The sequence below is a fragment of the Microchirus variegatus genome (genome assembly GCF_963457635.1).
Source record: "Microchirus variegatus genome assembly, chromosome: 8".
Classification (NCBI taxonomy): domain Eukaryota; kingdom Metazoa; phylum Chordata; class Actinopteri; order Pleuronectiformes; family Soleidae; genus Microchirus; species Microchirus variegatus.
Window position 1 is genome coordinate 21,960,325 of NC_139809.1, and position 20,393 is coordinate 21,980,717.

Here is a 20,393-nt window from a genome sequence, read left to right on the forward strand (position 1 = left end):
ATACCTGCAACACTTTGGAAGATACGGCGAAAATATGTTTTTTATATAATTAATTAATTAATAAATAATAATGGTAGACAGCTCAAAATCAATAGGGATCATCTACACGGGGTATGTGACCCATAAAAAAACGGAAAATTTAATCTCAAACGCATTTCCAGTTATCGCGTTAACGGCTAAAATCTGCGGACGTGCGAGACCGTCCATAATATCCGCGCGCGTTTCTCGCGGATATAATAATGCCACATGAGCATGTGAACAACATGAAAAACATGATTTTCAAGTGGAGTGGCTTTCATCGTTCAAGCTCACCTGTTGAAGATACTCTCTGGTTTGGGACTTGTGATGTGGAGGTACAGTCGTTCAGGGACGACATGCTCTTCTCATTTTCTGACCCCTGTTCTCCTGGCATATCGACATCTGTACACAGAAATGGTTTATTCAACCACGCAAGACAGACATGTAAACCCTAATATTAAGTCGTCAGTAAAGTTAGCTTGATAAGGATATTAATCAAATAACTCTCGGCAAAAGAAACATGATGACATTCAGAATTTCTGAAGCTGCTCTTGGAGATTTGCTCTGAAAATGACAATTTCACACTGCTGCAACTTTTCCCTGCAATATTCTAAGATGATTATGTGCTGTCCTGAATCCTTGGTGTGAGCTTGATTTTACAGATGATTGACAATTTGGCAAAATATAAGATTGTTACTATACTTTGACAATACAGTGTATATAGAATAGATTACAATCCCAGACCCCTGTCTTACTGAACCAGACTTGCACCCCCAATGGTAGTGCATTACCTGAAGACAATGTACTATATTTTGTGTACTTGGTCTTCACATGTCAGGAAATAGGGAATCAGGGAAACCGGCAGGCTTTCAGTGGTGCAAACAAAATACAAATGCAATTGAAAAACAATTATCACATACCTTCAATGTCCTTTCCTGAGGGCCCTCCCATGCCAATGGTCTCTAAAATGTTAATTGATATAATATTATTAGTTGGAAAGTTGCGATTGTGGGCAATCAAGAGTACTGAAAACTGCTGGACTGATCATGTCGTTTTAACTATAACTGAGCAGATATAATCAAAATACAGAACTGTAAGACTTGCCCTCTTCATCTATATGTTTTGTATGTGCAAGTGTGGCACTAATGTTTGCATTTGTATGGTCTTACTGAATTTAAAAAAGATTAAAAGTTTATACCTGCATAAAATTCTATTACTTAAAACAATATAGTTTTAGTCAATTACTGAATGCTGAAGACTAAATGTCATATATTGCACCTTTAAAATATAATATAATAAGACTTAGTACCATTCACGTCAACTTGAATTTCATCCAGACTCTTTCCCTTGTATTCTCCTAGGCGTCCCTGTTCCATTGCCAGGAGCACTTTGCTGATTTTAGCCAACTGGAGGGTGCCCTCCGGAAGGCGGTAGTGCTTTCGGTGGACAGCAATATTGTGCCCGAGGAAGTCTGCCAACTGATCTAGTTCTGTGGTCTTTAGGTTCAATACAGTAGAGAGGGTGGCAATATGTTTCCTCAGTTTAGTTGATGTTAATGCTTTGGGATTTTTGATGTGATCACATTCATTCACAAACTGCCTTATGCAGTCAGAAGCCCTTAAGTAATGAACAGAGTTTGGTAATGCAAACAGATATCCATTTTCACACAGCACCCCGCATTCTTCTCTCTTCTCGGTTAGAGCATCAAGTGACTCTCTCATGAGTGGGGTTAAAAGAACTGGAACTTTTCTTCCTCTCTTTCCTACGACCGTAACCCTTACAAAATGTTTGCACAGCTTCTGTTCAAGCGGTGTAAGGGCCAAGCTAACGTCATCATGTGTGTCTGATGTGTCCTTTGATAGGTACACAGACAGAAGCATCCTGGACACTTCCTCTCCTCTCCTGCGGTTAAAAAGTACAACTTGTGTCAGGGTCACTTTTGCAAGCTCCTTCCAGTTTGATGATGATGGGTGCGCTTGCAGATCATTCAAATGTTGTTGATGCTTCTCAGCTAGATGACAATGAAGCTTTTGGATATCTTGAGTGAAAGGTAACAGTTGAGGAGCATTCCATTTGGTTTGGTCAAGTTGAGTTAATGCTTGGCTTGCAATGTCAAATTTCCAACTTGCTTCATAAAGCTGCGCAAACTCCTCAGCATCTTGAGTAGCTTGTTTATCCTTCTTTTTCAGGCCTTCGGACTTGATATACATGGCCAAAGAATGCAAGCTGTGTCCAACCTTGCGAGCACGAGATGGACATCGGTATTTGCCCGTTTCCTCATTGAATCCAGAAAGTTTCTTTGCAGTAGTGACAACAAGACTGTAGTGTTCAGGTTTTATGAGTTCTCGGATGCTCTCTACCCGTTTAACTTGTCTTGCTGTTAATAACAGCCTGCCAAGCTCTCTCAGTTTTTGCCGAATATACTGATGTTGACTGACTATCTTCTCGCTCTTCTTGAACAGTCTGTAGCCATACTCGAGAATGCAGCGGTCTTCTTTAATAGCAACTGTAATCATGTCTTGATTCATAACTCTTAAGAATTTCCAATAAGCATCATTAAATCCAGGTGGAGCAGGCTCAGCAAAAGCACACAAAGCAAGAACTCGAGTTTTACCTGGTCTAGTACTCTCAGGCTTGAAGCTGCATACCTGAAAATGCCGCCACATCGCTTTCCTTGAGAACAAGCCATAGCAGTGAACACAATGTGAAAATTCCTGTCCGTCAGATTTTTTCTGTGGTTGCTTCCATCCGTGCTCAAAGTTCCCCTTATTTCGTATGTAGTCTAACTGCAGTTTCCTTTCTTTTGAGTTCTTTGGCAAACTGAATGCTTTTGCAACATCCGGTTTATCTTCGTGCCTACACCACAAGTGTCTTGACATTTTCTGGACACACTTACTGCAATAAAAGCAGAAATGTTTCTTCTTGTAGCTTCTAGATCCATCATCCTTCTTTACAAGTGGACAAACATACATGGGCCGCTCTTCTTCCAGGGGCATTGAAACACTCGCATCCTTTTTAGAATATGTTGCCACCATTTTCTTCTGCTTCCCATCAACTCTACTATTTGGACATTTTTGTGTGGGGTCATGACTTGTTTCAAAGGGTCTCTTCTGGCTAAAATCAAGCTTGCTCGGCCTGGAAGACTTGCGTTTTCTCTTTTTGGAGGACTCACTGCTACTCTCCCTGGGCTTAAACTTGCTCTGACTGGAAGACTTACTTCTGCTCTCACTAGATGAACCTTTGTTCTTGTTTTTATCTTTCATGGTTAATTTCAAACTGCCATCACTGTCTGTGCTTTCGTCCACGGGACATGGAATGTACTCTTCTTCACTGCCAATGTTTGAGTCATCTGATTCCACAATATTGTTTTTAATCTAAAAAAAAAAAAAAAAAAAAAAAAAGTGTCAATAACTCATTTTGTAACATTAAGTGTCAAAAATCTGAGCATACTTAAACTGTACAGGTATACTGAGTGAAGAAAATTCTGCATGGAGCCTTCTATAGCGAGTAGTTTAAGTTCAAGTAAATTAACAAATGAGAATAAGAATTAATTAATGTTAGAATAAAAATTTGACTAAAAGCTAGGAATGGGCGTTTTCAGTTATTTTATTACTTGCATTAAATAATGAATGAGTACTCGGATTTTTTTTGTAACCATAAAAATAAAACCACGAGGTCTGTGTCCGACTGTCTACATTGGTTCCGCCAGAGTTTCCAGTGTTATTTAGGGCTAATTCACAAAATAAAAAAACAAAATAAATTGAATCAGTAGCAGGCTCACTGACAAGAACAACAGAGATGTTCAGACAAGAATCAAAAAAAGGCTTACAGGATGGTGAGAGCTTCTTCTCAGCCTCCGTGTACTCCTTTCAGGCTTAGAAATGAGTGTGCCCTGTGTGTTGTCATCACTTGAATCGTAGAGACAGCCAGCAAAATCTTTTACTCTCTCCATCTGCAAAAAAGGGATACATGGAGATGATTTTCCCTTTCTTTTGAAACAGTAGAATGACAAATGGCAGGGGAAAGCGCCCATCAGCCAAGTACTCATACTGTTTTAAATAAGTTTTAGGGGCTTACCATAATGCTTTTTGTGCGTCTCAGTGATGGAACAAGTTCATCATCTGATTGGTTGTTTGGAGAAGCCTCATCACAGGTTTCTTTCACAACAGTTTCATCAGAATCATATGAAACCTCTGGTCCACTACCCACCTGCAAAAACAAAAAGGTATGTCAAGACGTGCATACATTCATTTATTCACAATCTATCACAATTACTTGACAAAAAAGATATAAATTGAATTCAAAGCATCTAAGGCATACCAGAATGTCTTCCGTTATATTCCTTAGAATATCCCAGTTTGGAGTGGGAGTTTTGTTGTCCGTACAGTTCTCATCAGTTTCATCACTACTTGGATAATCAACAAGCGAAAATCCTTGGACAGCAAACACCTAAACATAGATAAATAGCTAAAATCTGTATGTATGGTGGTATCTGCTATTAAATAAAAGTTAGCAAAAGTTAAAACTGTTCCAGAGATAGCAGACGTGTATAAAAACAACAACCAGAAAACCAATGTGAACATTGACCCATTTAGAACATCAACAACTCAACGTCAACAACTGTCATTTTACCTGTGCGTTAGTCTCATCAGGCTTGGATTCCTCCGTCTCTCCTGCTTCAGGAGTGTGAGTGTCTTTCATCTGAAATTTAGATACACGACAAGAAGACTATTACAACTGACGGAAATCATAACTGCAAATGGAGACATCCAGAGGCTAATAATGTTAACTATTGATAAAACAGATTGTGAAACACTACAGAGCTTCAAACTGAGACCACAGCATGGTCTTTCTGAGGTAATCGTTACTTATAATAACTATAACAAGGATTTAAAGTGGGTCACATTGTAAATATTCCTTCAAAACATGCATCACATCAGACAGCGTACAATTACAAATGGTAAAATAGAAGCGGAGACAATGCCAGCTTTGGAACAGTGCCATGAAACCAGTTTCAGTGAGAACCACACGGAAGGGCCCCACAAAGCTTAAACACTAGACAAACGAGTGTGTTCCAGTATGTTAATGAGAAACCAGAAAGAGGTGTTTGACATAAAAAGACCCCATAAGAACATGACTGGAAATGTGTGTGTGTTTGACCTTAACTGGTCTTTATCACACCACCCAATAAGTAGTCCTAACTGCATTAACATTGACCCATTTAGAACATCACAACAACTCAACAACTGTCATTTTACCTGTGCGTTAGTCTCATCAGGCTTGGATTCCTCCGTCTCTCCTGCTTCAGGAGTGCGAGTGTCTTTCACCTGAAATTTAGATACACGACAAGAAGACTATTACAACTGACGGAAATCATAACTGCACATGGAGACATCCAGAGGCTAATAAGGTTAACTATTGATAAAACAGATTGTGAAACACTACAGAGCTTCAAACTGAGACCACAGCATGGTCTTTCTGAGGTAATCGTTACTTATAATAACTATAACAAGGATTTAAAGTGGGTCACATTGTAAATATTCCTTCAAAACATACATCAGCTCAGACAGCGTACAATTACAAATGGTAAAATAGAAGCGGAGACAATGCCAGCTTTGGAACAGTGCCATGAAACCAGTTTCAGTGAGAACCACACGGAAGGGCCCCACAAAGCTTAAACACTAGACAAACGAGTGTGTTCCAGTATGTTAATGAGAAACCAGAAAGAGGTGTTTGACATAAAAAGACCCCATAAGAACATGACTGGAAATGTGTGTGTGTTTGACCTTAACTGGTCTTTATCACACCACCCAATAAGTAGTCCTAACTGCATTAACATTGACCCATTTAGAACATCACAACAACTCAACAACTGTCATTTTACCTGTGCGTTAGTCTCATCAGGCTTGGATTCCTCCGTCTCTCCTGCTTCAGGAGTGCGAGTGTCTTTCACCTGAAATTTAGATACACGACAAGAAGACTATTACAACTGACGGAAATCATAACTGCACATGGAGACATCCAGAGGCTAATAAGGTTAACTATTGATAAAACAGATTGTGAAACACTACAGAGCTTCAAACTGAGACCACAGCATGGTCTTTCTGAGGTAATCGTTACTTATAATAACTATCACAAGGATTTAAAGTGGGTCACATTGTAAATATTCCTTCAAAACATACATCACATCAGACAGCATACAATTACAAATGGTAAAATAGAAGCGGAGACAATGCCAGCTTTGGAACAGTGCCATGAAACCAGTTTCAGTGAGAACCACACGGAAGGGCCCCACAAAGCTTAAACACTAGACAAACGAGTGTGTTCCAGTATGTTAATGAGAAACCAGAAAGAGGTGTTTGACATAAAAAGACCCCATAAGAACATGACTGGAAATGTGTGTGTGTTTGACCTTAACTGGTCTTTATCACACCACCCAATAAGTAGTCCTAACTGCATTAACATTGACCCATTTAGAACATCACAACAACTCAACAACTGTCATTTTACCTGTGCGTTAGTCTCATCAGGCTTGGATTCCTCCGTCTCTCCTGCTTCAGGAGTGCGAGTGTCTTTCACCTGAAATTTAGATACACGACAAGAAGACTATTACAACTGACGGAAATCATAACTGCACATGGAGACATCCAGAGGCTAATAAGGTTAACTATTGATAAAACAGATTGTGAAACACTACAGAGCTTCAAACTGAGACCACAGCATGGTCTTTCTGAGGTAATCGTTACTTATAATAACTATAACAAGGATTTAAAGTGGGTCACATTGTAAATATTCCTTCAAAACATGCATCAGCTCAGACAGCGTACAATTACAAATGGTAAAATAGAAGCGGAGACAATGCCAGCTTTGGAACAGTGCCATGAAACCAGTTTCAGTGAGAACCACACGGAAGGGCCCCACAAAGCTTAAACACTGGACAAACGAGTGTGTTCCAGTATGTTAATGAGAAACCAGAAAGAGGTGTTTGACATAAAAAGACCCCATAAGAACATGACTGGAAATGTGTGTGTGTTTGACCTTAACTGGTCTTTATCACACCACCAAATAAGTAGTCCTAACTGCATTAACATTGACCCATTTAGAACATCACAACAACTCAACAACTGTCATTTTACCTGTGCGTTAGTCTCATCAGGCTTGGATTCCTCCGTCTCTCCTGCTTCAGGAGTGCGAGTGTCTTTCACCTGAAATTTAGATACACGACAAGAAGACTATTACAACTGACGGAAATCATAACTGCACATGGAGACATCCAGAGGCTAATAAGGTTAACTATTGATAAAACAGATTGTGAAACACTACAGAGCTTCAAACTGAGACCACAGCATGGTCTTTCTGAGGTAATCGTTACTTATAATAACTATAACAAGGATTTAAAGTGGGTCACATTGTAAATATTCCTTCAAAACATACATCAACTCAGACAGCGTACAATTACAAATGGTAAAATAGAAGCGGAGACAATGCCAGCTTTGGAACAGTGCCATGAAACCAGTTTCAGTGAGAACCACACGGAAGGGCCCCACAAAGCTTAAACACTAGACAAACGAGTGTGTTCCAGTATGTTAATGAGAAACCAGAAAGAGGTGTTTGACATAAAAAGACCCCATAAGAACATGACTGGAAATGTGTGTGTGTTTGACCTTAACTGGTCTTTATCACACCACCCAATAAGTAGTCCTAACTGCATTAACATTGACCCATTTAGAACATCACAACAACTCAACAACTGTCATTTTACCTGTGCGTTAGTCTCATCAGGCTTGGATTCCTCCGTCTCTCCTGCTTCAGGAGTGCGAGTGTCTTTCACCTGAAATTTAGATACACGACAAGAAGACTATTACAACTGACGGAAATCATAACTGCACATGGAGACATCCAGAGGCTAATAAGGTTAACTATTGATAAAACAGATTGTGAAACACTACAGAGCTTCAAACTGAGACCACAGCATGGTCTTTCTGAGGTAATCGTTACTTATAATAACTATAACAAGGATTTAAAGTGGGTCACATTGTAAATATTCCTTCAAAACATACATCAGCTCAGACAGCGTACAATTACAAATGGTAAAATAGAAGCGGAGACAATGCCATCTTTGGAACAGTGCCATGAAACCAGTTTCAGTGAGAACCACACGGAAGGGCCCCACAAAGCTTAAACACTAGACAAACGAGTGTGTTCCAGTATGTTAATGAGAAACCAGAAAGAGGTGTTTGACATAAAAAGACCCCATAAGAACATGACTGGAAATGTGTGTGTGTTTGACCTTAACTGGTCTTTATCACACCACCCAATAAGTAGTCCTAACTGCATTAACATTGACCCATTTAGAACATCACAACAACTCAACAACTGTCATTTTACCTGTGCGTTAGTCTCATCAGGCTTGGATTCCTCCGTCTCTCCTGCTTCAGGAGTGTGAGTGTCTTTCACCTGAAATTTAGATACACGACAAGAAGACTATTACAACTGACAGAAATCATAACTGCACATGGAGACATCGAGAGGCTAATAAGGTTAACTATTGATAAAACAGATTGTGAAACACTACAGAGCTTCAAACTGAGACCACAGCATGGTCTTTCTGAGGTAATCGTTACTTATAATAACTATAACAAGGATTTAAAGTGGGTCACATTGTAAATATTCCTTCAAAACATGCATCAGCTCAGACAGCGTACAATTACAAATGGTAAAATAGAAGCGGAGACAATGCCAGCTTTGGAACAGTGCCATGAAACCAGTTTCAGTGAGAACCACACGGAAGGGCCCCACAAAGCTTAAACACTAGACAAACGAGTGTGTTCCAGTATGTTAATGAGAAACCAGAAAGAGGTGTTTGACATAAAAAGACCCCATAAGAACATGACTGGAAATGTGTGTGTGTTTGACCTTAACTGGTCTTTATCACACCACCCAATAAGTAGTCCTAACTGCATTAACATTGACCCATTTAGAACATCACAACAACTCAACAACTGTCATTTTACCTGTGCGTTAGTCTCATCAGGCTTGGATTCCTCCGTCTCTCCTGCTTCAGGAGTGCGAGTGTCTTTCACCTGAAATTTAGATACACGACAAGAAGACTATTTACAACTGACGGAAATCATAACTGCACATGGAGACATCCAGAGGCTAATAAGGTTAACTATTGATAAAACAGATTGTGAAACACTACAGAGCTTCAAACTGAGACCACAGCATGGTCTTTCTGAGGTAATCGTTACTTATAATAACTATAACAAGGATTTAAAGTGGGTCACATTGTAAATATTCCTTCAAAACATGCATCAGCTCAGACAGCGTACAATTACAAATGGTAAAATAGAAGCGGAGACAATGCCAGCTTTGGAACAGTGCCATGAAACCAGTTTCAGTGAGAACCACACGGAAGGGCCCCACAAAGCTTAAACACTAGACAAACGAGTGTGTTCCAGTATGTTAATGAGAAACCAGAAAGAGGTGTTTGACATAAAAAGACCCCATAAGAACATGACTGGAAATGTGTGTGTGTGTTTCACCTTAACTGGTCTTTATCACACCACCCAATAAGTAGTCCTAACTGCATTAACATTGACCCATTTAGAACATCACAACAACTCAACAACTGTCATTTTACCTGTGCGTTAGTCTCATCAGGCTTGGATTCCTCCGTCTCTCCTGCTTCAGGAAAGCGAGTGTCTTTCACCTGAAATTTAGATACACGACAAGAAGACTATTACAACTGACGGAAATCATAACTGCACATGGAGACATCCAGAGGCTAATAAGGTTAACTATTGATAAAACAGATTGTGAAACACTACAGAGCTTCAAACTGAGACCACAGCATGGTCTTTCTGAGGTAATCGTTACTTATAATAACTATAACAAGGATTTAAAGTGGGTCACATTGTAAATATTCCTTCAAAACATACATCACATCAGACAGCGTACAATTACAAATGGTAAAATAGAAGCGGAGACAATGCCAGCTTTGGAACAGTGCCATGAAACCAGTTTCAGTGAGAACCACACGGAAGGGCCCCACAAAGCTTAAACACTAGACAAACGAGTGTGTTCCAGTATGTTAATGAGAAACCAGAAAGAGGTGTTTGACATAAAAAGACCCCATAAGAACATGACTGGAAATGTGTGTGTGTTTGACCTTAAATGGTCTTTATCACACCACCCAATAAGTAGTCCTAACTGCATTAAAGCAAAGCAATGTGAACATTGACCCATTTAGAACATCACAACAACTCAACAACTGTCATTTTACCTGTGCGTTAGTCTCATCAGGCTTGGATTCCTCCGTCTCTCCTGCTTCAGGAGTCTGAGTGTCTTTCACCTGGATTACAATTAAACAAGAACTGCTGTTTAATGAAATCAAACAGATCAAAGATCACATGCATTTCCACAGATACACTCTGAATATACTGGAAACATGATTAATATTGGACAAAATTTCCTTTTACAAGATGGCACTTTTTTACACTTTAATTGATCAAAAAAGTCTCCATGCTTAATATAACCAACTCACCTTCCTGCGCCAAGGCCATTTTGCATCGCCATAGTTGTACTCAATTTCAGATCCTATTTCTATTTTCTTCAGGGCAAAAAGGCACAAGTGTGGCTTGTTCTCAACTCGGATTTTTCTCATGACACAATTTGGATTTTTGTGATTGTCGTTGACTAATCTTCCAAGAGATCCATCTTCTTTAGATGCATCAAGGCTGAAAAGTATAAGGAAAATTGTAATAGTGGTATTGTTAACAGTTTTGTTTGCATCTATACAAAACATCCATCTCAACATGCTCATACCACAAGCGACGGTTCTGCCATTCAAAGTCAAAGAGAAATGCGTTTTCAATCTCCGAGAACGGTCGTGACTGGCATTCTTCCTGTGTGAGGAGTTCACCCCTGTACTCCAAAATAAAGTCGCCTGGTTCAATGGGCTGCATGGCAAACACTCCTCTTCCTACAAATATATAACAAAGTAAACACTTCATTGTGGGCAGTCTTAAAGAGGTGTTACAGTTTTTGTTAAGTGGGCTTGTATGCCGACACTTATGTCTAGTCGATGTGTTACCTGCAGACAATGCTCACTCTCCCAGTTGTGATGGGGACAGCAATAAGAGGTATTTTAGCCTCCTAAAAGAGGTCCCTCTTAAATAAATATTGCATTGATGTGCAAGTACAGTGAATATCTACAGTATTTTTCAGCAGTTTAGCCAATTGTAACTTCTTATTTTTTGGAGGGGGGACCTGTCCATGCTCTTGGTTCTGTTCCCTTGAACTGAAAGAGCTGTGAATGATCTAGTGCAGGCAACACACCAGTACATCATACAACCCAATTTCAACAAGATGAATTAGAACTGAATTCCATACATGTGAACAATGACTAGAGTTGTCACGATACCAAAACGAGTAGCCATGGTACGATACCAGACAAAGTATCACGGTTCTGGGTAGTATCACGATACCACTTCTTTTATTATTATCATTATTTTTATGAAGTGCAATGTATTTGTACAAGTTATAAATACTTATTAATTACTTATAATGTTGTTTGGTGCATGATAAACATAATACTGGTGAAGTAAGAATTAGACTGGATGGTTTTAGTTCATAACTTGGTCAACAAGAGTACATAAACAAAAGCATATAAGCAATAAAAAAAGTTGGAATGTATATGGTTGAAAGTAATTAATCATTCAGTTTCATTTGCACATTAATGTATGTTTAACTAATATAAATAATCAATTTAGGATAACAAATCCACTGTCTTTTAAAAGGTACCCCGGCTATAAGACTTGTAGTTCTTAAAAGATAAATGTTTGTATCAGTTATAATAAATTGATATAAAAAAACCTTCTTGATGTCTTTGTTTTTATAAAAATTGTAAAAATAGTTTAACTCGTAGGTCGCCATTGTTGTTTACGTCGCAATGCACTCTGGGTAGTGACGTATAAAGGTTGTACTGGGGGCTTCGGGACCCTGTTGTGACTGTTCAGCATAAATATGTCATCTGTTCAGCCTTTTCAATTTGAACCCGAGCGAAACATACAGGAGGAGGACAGCACTGACAATGTTTCACAAAACGAGCATCAACATGAAGCGCAAGAAAGACGGGATGCGGCGAGAGTGGGACAAAACCTGTGGTGTACTGTATATCCATATATGGAGACGCAGTTGCCGCACGTACACCACAGGTTTTGTCCCACTCTCGCCTCATCCCGTCTTTCTTGAGCTTCATTTTGATGCTCGTTTTGTGAAACATTGTCAGTGCTGTCCTCCTCCTGTATGTTTCGCTCGGGTTCAAATTGAAATGGCTGAACAGATGACATGTTTATGCTGAACAGTCACAACAGGGTCCCGAAGCCCCCAGTACAACCTTTATACGTCACTACCCAGAGTGCATTGCGACGTAAACAACAATGGCGACCTACGAGTTAAACTATTTTTACAATTTTTATAAAAACGAAGACATCAAGAAGGTTTTTTTTTATATCAATTTATTATAACTGATACTAACATTTATCTTTTAAGAACTACAAGTCTTATAGCCGGGGTTCCTTTTAAAGCAAAATAGCCACACAATCTGAAACATAAATAAACTCTGCCCTGTCATCATATCCACTGATTATCCACCATTATTATGCTTTTAAAATGCATTCTTTCCATCAACTTACCTTTGTAACTGTTGACAAGTATTGACATAAATACAGACTTGTCAGTGCAAGACAGAATATATGTTTTTGCATCATCTACAGGATTTATTCTTCTTCTCCTTTTGGACATAATGGCTCTGTGAAAATAATTTTAATCATTACTATCCATACAGTATAAGAACATTGTTCAGTGAGTCATGTTTATGTTGTCATGAGTTGCCTAGATTGCTAGCTGCTGATATGCTCTATGTGAATTATCTTGGTATCAAAATTAAGTTCACACTTGTCAGATTACAGCAGAGGTGTACGTTTCAATGTAGATACCACTGTGTCGGAGTATAAAGCATAAATGAAGGGTTGTTTCCATCGCCTAAAAAGTATTGCATTTTAGAGTAAATATCACCTTTAAAACATGCAATAGGAGCTTAAAAACTAATGGAGGTAATGTAACACGTGGACACGAGCTGTGCTCTTATTTCGCGGGTGGATCCGTAAATCAATATCAAATCAAAATCAATTATTTGTCATAATAATAATAATAATAATAATACATTAGATTTATAAAGCGCCTTTCATGCTGTTTGTTGCTGCGTGAGACGCTGCTTCCGGTACCGATGGATTCCGTGCTTAAATGGATGATGAATAATGATGTTATTGATCTAATTTAAGTGAATATTTTCATTTTCTTCATCATCGCGCATCTACGCCGAACTGAAAAAAATCGCTAGCTGCTGATGTTAGCATGCCTATTACATCGCTACCGTTAGAAGCTAACCCCGTGTTGCTAACGGTAGCAGCTAACCGCAGGTAGCTAACGGTAGCAGCTAACAGGTATTTAAAGTTTGAAAAAACATCGCTAGCTGCTTATGTTAGCACGCCTATTATATCAATAACGTTGGCAGCTAACCACAAGTAACTAATAGTAGCAGCGTATCATGTACTACGCTGTGATAAATTGACGTCACTAAGTTATAAACGATATAAATTGAACAAACTCATGCCTACCTGTCGCATGCTGTTGATGTTCCCCTCGCATTCAGCCATCCATGCCATTTAACTCACTACCGGAAGTGATTGCCCGATGATGAACGATGATAAACGATGATGACAACCCCTGAACCTCGGCCTCTTAACCCCACCTGCATGGGGTGGATGTGGGTGGGGCATGCCCACCCACTTCCTGAAGTGTGTGCATATGCTTTCCGAGTGTGTGCCGGTGCTATACACCTCACGACATCAGGGGGCGATAGTGAGCATAAATTTTACACACACTTTACACACACATTTCCAGTTTTTGTCACCTTGTGGGCCAACTGCTAAAAAAGCAGGAGGAGCATCAGGGGAGGCTGCAGAGCCCATTTTGATGGAAATCGGTGTGGGGCCCACCATTTTGGGCCCCACATGGGTTCAGGGCCCCCCACGGTGGGTGTGCTCCCACCGATGGGACCCCATTAAGTGATAAATGTAAGTGCACACACACACACACACACACACACACACACACACACACACACACACGCATGTGAATCCAAATCTCTATTCGTTAATGATCTAATAGCAAAGTTATGGATGACTTTCTCATGGCTTCAGATAATGGTTTCTCATCGTACCGAGACATTTTCTTGTTATAACAAGAAATGGCTCGGATATATTTCTCCTCCCCTGTGGCAGTTCTACGCTACCATGGTAACAGTTCATGCTGCCACATTTCATGCCAATTTCACACTCACTCTCAGTGATTAGTTACCATGGAAAAGCTGGTTCTGCATCAGTGACAGGACACAATGCAAGTCAAGGTATCATTAGGGATACAAATACAATATTAGTTTATTTGATGTGATGTCAAAGGCCTTTTTCTCTCTTACCTGTGGTGTGTGTGACACTGGTTCTCTGGCTCCTGTCTTTTCCCCTCACTGCAACCAGGCCCACTTCATAAGTCTGACCTGGGGCAAATGTGGCCAAATCCACACACATGGAGTGGTTTATCCAGACAGCACTATGACTGGACTGGTTTATCCACAGTGAAGAAACTTTTGTGTTAATGAGTGAGGGGGCTGTGATATAATAACCATCCGGTGGGTCATCAAGTGGACTGGTCCAGCAGATGGTCAGATTTCCCCTCATGCTCATTACCATCACAGCACTGGGGGGCCTCACCGCTGAGAACAACAACAGTGTAGCAACATGTGTACGACTGATTTACAAATACGACAGTAGTACTAGTTTTCGACCGCCTATTTGGTCTTAATACAAATCACTTTCTGTGTCTAAAAACCACTGTACTGAGAAACATAGAGCTGATAGAGAGTATTGTGTGAACTCATTTTACAGGGGTTTGAATGTCACATGCCCAAGTAGGGCCAGTGTTTTCTTCCCCTCTTTCTCTCCCTCACCTATACACTATACACATGATTGGTGTGATTGGCAACTACACGTGCCGGCCATGCTGCCTGTGGACTGGCCAATCAGCAGCCAGAACACATTATGAGAGCAGCCTGGACTCTCTCTGTCTCTCAGATCCTTTCTGTACCTGGAGATACTCAAGAATTTGTGCTAAGAGGGTATGGAGTAGATAGGTCTGGGAATCCCTATACATACACACACATGGATTTCCACACTGTTTATCACACTGGGTAACAGGTTGTGCTGCTCCCTGTTTTTTTCTGATTATGTATTGTTTGTAGAGAACAAACGAGGGATTTTTTTTTGTTTGTTTCATGGTTAGTGACAGCCTGAGAGATAGGCCCACTTTGTGTAACACATTTGGGGGCCAGATTTGAACCCGGGATTTCTCGCACCCCTAGTGAGAATCATACCACTGCTTTGTTTTATACCCCTGTTTATATTTAGAAGTTACACACCACAGTTCTTGTGTTATGGACACTTAGGTATCATTAATGCGTTTCCTGCTATAATAATAATGATGATAAAGAACTCCCTGTTCCTAACTTACCGGTCTTCGCAGTCACAGGTGTTTGTCTACAGCTCTCTATTCCATGTTGAGTAACTGTGTAAACTTCAACTGTGTACGTCCTGTGAGATGCCAGTCCGCAAATCTTAGCTGTGCATGACTGAGATCCACCAGTCGATGAGCAGGAGATGTTAATCATTCCAACGATCCTCTCTTGTCTTGAAGACATGTCCACATAGCGGACACCGAATGCCCATGCAGCTGAGTATTGTGCTAGTGACAGTGTCCAGTGAACAGTAATGTGACTGACTGTAACAGAGCCGACAGTGATGTTCTGAGGAGGGAGTGGTCCTGCAAAGAAGGAGAAGCATTATAGCATTTGAAGCGTTTTCTCTTTTTGTGTATAATATTTTGTGAGCAGACGTACTGGAGTGTGCAGTCTGTGTCTGTCCCAGGCTCCAGGTGAAGCCTGCAGGGTGAGAGGCCTGCAGGGTGAAACAATAGATGCTCCCCGGAGACAAACCTGCCACAGTAACACCTCTGGAGGACAGGGAGACAGGGACTTTGACGATTCTTTTAACACTCTCCAGACTCTTTGTTTCTTTTTTGTCTTGTGACGCCCTGCTTCCACTCTCCACTGACTCTCCATCTGACTCCATCTGGTACTGGAGGAATATCTCAAATGAGTGTTCAAGTGTGTTGAGAGATGAAAAGTCGCTCCAGGTAAGCTCGACCTGTTGCTCTGTCACCTGACCCAGGTCAAGGGAGAATGACGAAGGGACTTGAGGGACTGTGCACAGGGGGAAAAAGCATCATAAGAACTTGAGGGTGAAAATATTTTAGCAATTTTAGCATTTGTAATTGGTTATTTACCCTGAAACTCATGGGTAAAAGGTCAAGGATAATTTATCATCTTATAGCCATCTATAAGCTTCTTGCACTTCTCAGGTGGTATTTTCTCCCACTCCTCCTTTGCAATTTTGTTCAAGCTCTAAAATCGCTTGATAATTCTCTGATTTCATGATTCCTGTGATACGGTCAAGGCCTGCAGTACCAGATGCAGCAAAGCAGCCCCACAGCATTATGGATCCTCTACCATGCTTAACTGTTGGTAGGGTGTTCTTTTCCTTGTAGACTTCGTTGTGCCGTCTGTAAACAAACTGTTGGTGTGCATTGCCAAAAAGCTCTATCTGTTTCATCTGTCCACAGAACATTTTCCCAGACGTATTGCAGTTTGTCTAGGTACTCTTGGTAAAGAACAGTCGTTCCTTTTTATGTCTTTTCCTCAACAATGGTGTCTTCCTTGGCCTTCGCCCATAAAGCCCTGTTTGGTTTAATGTGTGGCGTATGGTACTTGTTGACACAATGACCCCAGACTGTTTCAGGTTGGCCTTCAGGTCTCTGGATGTTTGACCTGGTGTTTTTTCCACCATTCGCACCAAACTTCAAAGATTTCTCTCATCAATTTTGTCATTTGTGATTTACCACAGGTGAGTCATAATGTGTTTCTATACTGATTTACAGCAAAGGTTGCCAATATCAGTGGCACAGCAAGCTTAAAGTTGTCCTATTTCCCCCCCATTGTTTGTTGTTTTAAATTGTTGTTTATCATTTGCTCTTTTGTATCAAACACAAATTCTCTATGGAAAATATGTTGTTTCACTTGATTAATTTTTTTCAGGAGATATTCCACATGTTGTACTTAAACTTCACGGGTGCCAATAATGGTGAGCAGGACTGTATAAAATGTTTAGATTGTATCAGATTTTACTTTTTCAATTTTCTGCGATTTGACCAATATGGGACCGATACTGAGCATTGTATCAACTCATTAATTAATAGGTGATTCAATAGTGTGGATGTAAAACAGAAGTTATTTACTTTGATATTGACAGATGATGGGTAAGTCAATATTACAGGAGAAAGGAGTGAGAAAGTATCCTGGTCCTGTAGCATTCCTCTGAAGAGCAAAACAGTCCCTCTGGTTGTCTGGTAGTACTGTCATTATGGCGTCTGTTAGGTTGTATGAAGAAGCTTTAGACCAGAGAGGATTGCCCTCCACCTGTAGGGTAGCACATGGGGGAAAGTGATAATGTACTGCACACAGGCCTTATTAGATAAATTACATAACAAATATTGCAAAATATTACAAACCTCTTTTTTAAAATATATGACTATAAAATACTGTACACAGCATTGCTGTAAGCACTAATATCAAACATTTTTGTATTCATATTAAAGGGTAATTAAACCCTCTCTCTAGGCTAACTAATGTGGGATTTTTAATTGTCAAGAAGAGGGCTGAGAGCTGAGTGAGGAGGGGAGGAGGAAGCGAGAGTCGGAAGAAGAGTCCCGCACTGCGTTGGGTATGTACGCCGCGGTTTTGCGTTGTCCTCTGCCCAGCGTCAATCCCCACAGGGCACGTCACGGCAGAGCTGCCTTGCGAACCAGCTCCGGTGATCGTGGCGCTGATTTGGCAATTTGGTTCGTGACAGCGCCCTCAGTGACTCTCACCCACATTCTAAAATCTTAATTAATTGATTAATTTGTGATGATCAAAACCACTGTTTTGAATAATATGTAATGTTTCAAATGAACTGAGATATGTTTAATATTCGCTAAAGTGTTTCTTTCCAGACAGACTTTTTCTTCATTTTATGTGGTCTTCAAATACGAAAGGCAGAGTGATTTTGGTAAAAACTTTAAAATGAAAAAAAATGAAGGATGTCATTTGTAATAAAAATGTCATAACATAGATCATTTGTATTTAATGTTATTGGTTCAAAGAATGTCAGGCTGACTGGTCGGACCACATACATTTTCACGTTACCAAATCTGGCCCTCTTTGCAAAAAGTTTGGACACCCCTGGTGTAGATAATAAATTGACAGGTTTGGGCTGACAGGTTTTTTTGTGATTTCAAAAATGTTATGAGCATTATAAAGTAAATCGTTCTTATCAAGTCAAAATTACTTTTATTTTTGCTTTTTGTGTTTTTTATTGTCGAATTATTTTACACCTGAAAAAAGTGGTTTGGGGGTTCAGTTCTGCTTTAAAAAGAAAGAGGATGTTTTTTTGTCTCCAATACCACATATCTTTTAACTGGCACTGAGTGACCACCTGCCCCGCTTTACTTTGTACCGTACAGCAATTTTAGCCTTTGTCCCACCTCACACAAATTGATCGTCTGTCCCTCTTTTTCATTCGACACTGCCTAGTTGAAAATAAAAACACAGATAGTAGGGCCGGACGATTAATATTATCTTAGTTATGATTTCCATTTTGCCTTCTCACGATCATAAAAACATTATAATCGAAGATAAACAATGTCATCGGCATGTATGTAAATTCCCAAGCTAGAAAAACACCTTGAATGCACCCATTTTATGTGCAGCTGCAGCAAGCGTGTGACGTGTGTGGATCAATAATATGAGGAGCGAGCGAATATCAGTTATCTGATCTGAGATAGCGGAGGCTGTGACATTTATGGTAGCGAAGGACATGTAAGTATCAGCACCGTAAGTAAACCAGAATTCAAAACACTTTTTAAGACTTTGGACAAGCGTTACGTGTTTTCGTCATGTAATATTATTCAATATTTTGAATAATATTTCTATGACTACACAAGTGTAAGGACAGTAAATGATAACAGAATAAGCCACCCCCCTTCCTATATTTTTTAAGTTATTTCATTTTAAATCTTAAGAGGTTATTATGTCCAGTTTTTTAATGTATTGTACAGTGGTATGCAAAAGTTTGGGCACCCCTGTAAATGTTCATGATTTTCCTTTATAAATCATTGGTTGTTTGAATAAGAAATTTCAGTTAAATATATCATATAGGAGACAAACACAGTGATATTTGAGAAGTGTAATAAAGTTTGTATGATTTACAGAAAGTCTGCAATAATTATTTAAACAAAATTAGGTGCATAACTTTAGGCACCCTTGTCATTTTATTGATTTCAATACCTTTAGCAGTAATTATTGGAACTCAAAATTGGTTTGGTAACCTCAGTGACCTTTGACCTCCATACACAGGTGAATCCAATCATGAGAAAGGGTATTTAAGGAGGTCAATTGTAAGTGTTTCTCCTCTTTGCATCTTCTCTGAAGAGTGGCAACATGGGAGCCTCAAAACAACTCTAAAATTACCTGAAAACAATGATTGTTCAACATCATGGTTTAGGGCAGGGGTCTGCAACCTTTAGGATGAAAAGAGCCATTTTTGTGGTCTCTCCACCCAAAAATTCATTTGGAGCCGCAAAAAAACCCCACAAGAGGAAGATAATAACACATATAAAGGTTTTTATACAGACAAACTATATACAATAGTAATAGTCTCTTTCATTTCATGCCGGGCGGGCATAGGAGGAAGGTCTCGAGGAAGCCGGGCCTCTACCACAGCTCAAGGGAGCTGGAGATGGCGGGCTATCTCGTGACTTGTGGCCAGAGGTGCCCAAAGTCTGGTCACAGCCCCTTTCACTTAACCTGTCATGGTAACTCATACAAGACTTATAGGTTGTCCCAGTCAGGATTGAGTCATGGTTGCTAAAAACTTTACAAGATCGACTGACTTTAGTGATGTAGTAGGTGTAAAATATTGAATAAAACGTTGTGCTGCATGACTGGCTTTATTTTCACTCTCACATTTAACTTTATGACGCACAAATTTACAAGTGGATCGCCGATATTGTCTCCAAGTGTATTTTGGGTAAAACTCGTCACCAACCGTCCACCAAGGTCATCATCAGTCACTTGTCAACAGACTTTTACGGAAGCTAAAATG

At 39.8% G+C, this 20,393-nt stretch overlaps 1 protein-coding gene across 1 annotated transcript in view; it reads right to left on the reverse strand.

Annotated features, from left to right (window-relative positions):
- ptprq (protein tyrosine phosphatase receptor type Q) overlaps nucleotides 1-20,393 on the reverse strand; it is a gene marked incomplete at both ends in the record, with an annotated part of 90,287 nt that overhangs the window by 64,716 nt on the left and 5,178 nt on the right. Inside the window, 8 exons of the mRNA XM_083894281.1 lie at nucleotides 313-420; nucleotides 1,328-1,514; nucleotides 10,565-10,757; nucleotides 10,846-11,002; nucleotides 14,561-14,854; nucleotides 15,649-15,957; nucleotides 16,034-16,396; nucleotides 17,488-17,668. Of these exons, the coding sequence (XP_083750407.1) occupies nucleotides 313-420; nucleotides 1,328-1,514; nucleotides 10,565-10,757; nucleotides 10,846-11,002; nucleotides 14,561-14,854; nucleotides 15,649-15,957; nucleotides 16,034-16,396; nucleotides 17,488-17,668 (1,792 nt within the window). The remainder of the gene's footprint in view (nucleotides 1-312; nucleotides 421-1,327; nucleotides 1,515-10,564; nucleotides 10,758-10,845; nucleotides 11,003-14,560; nucleotides 14,855-15,648; nucleotides 15,958-16,033; nucleotides 16,397-17,487; nucleotides 17,669-20,393) is intronic.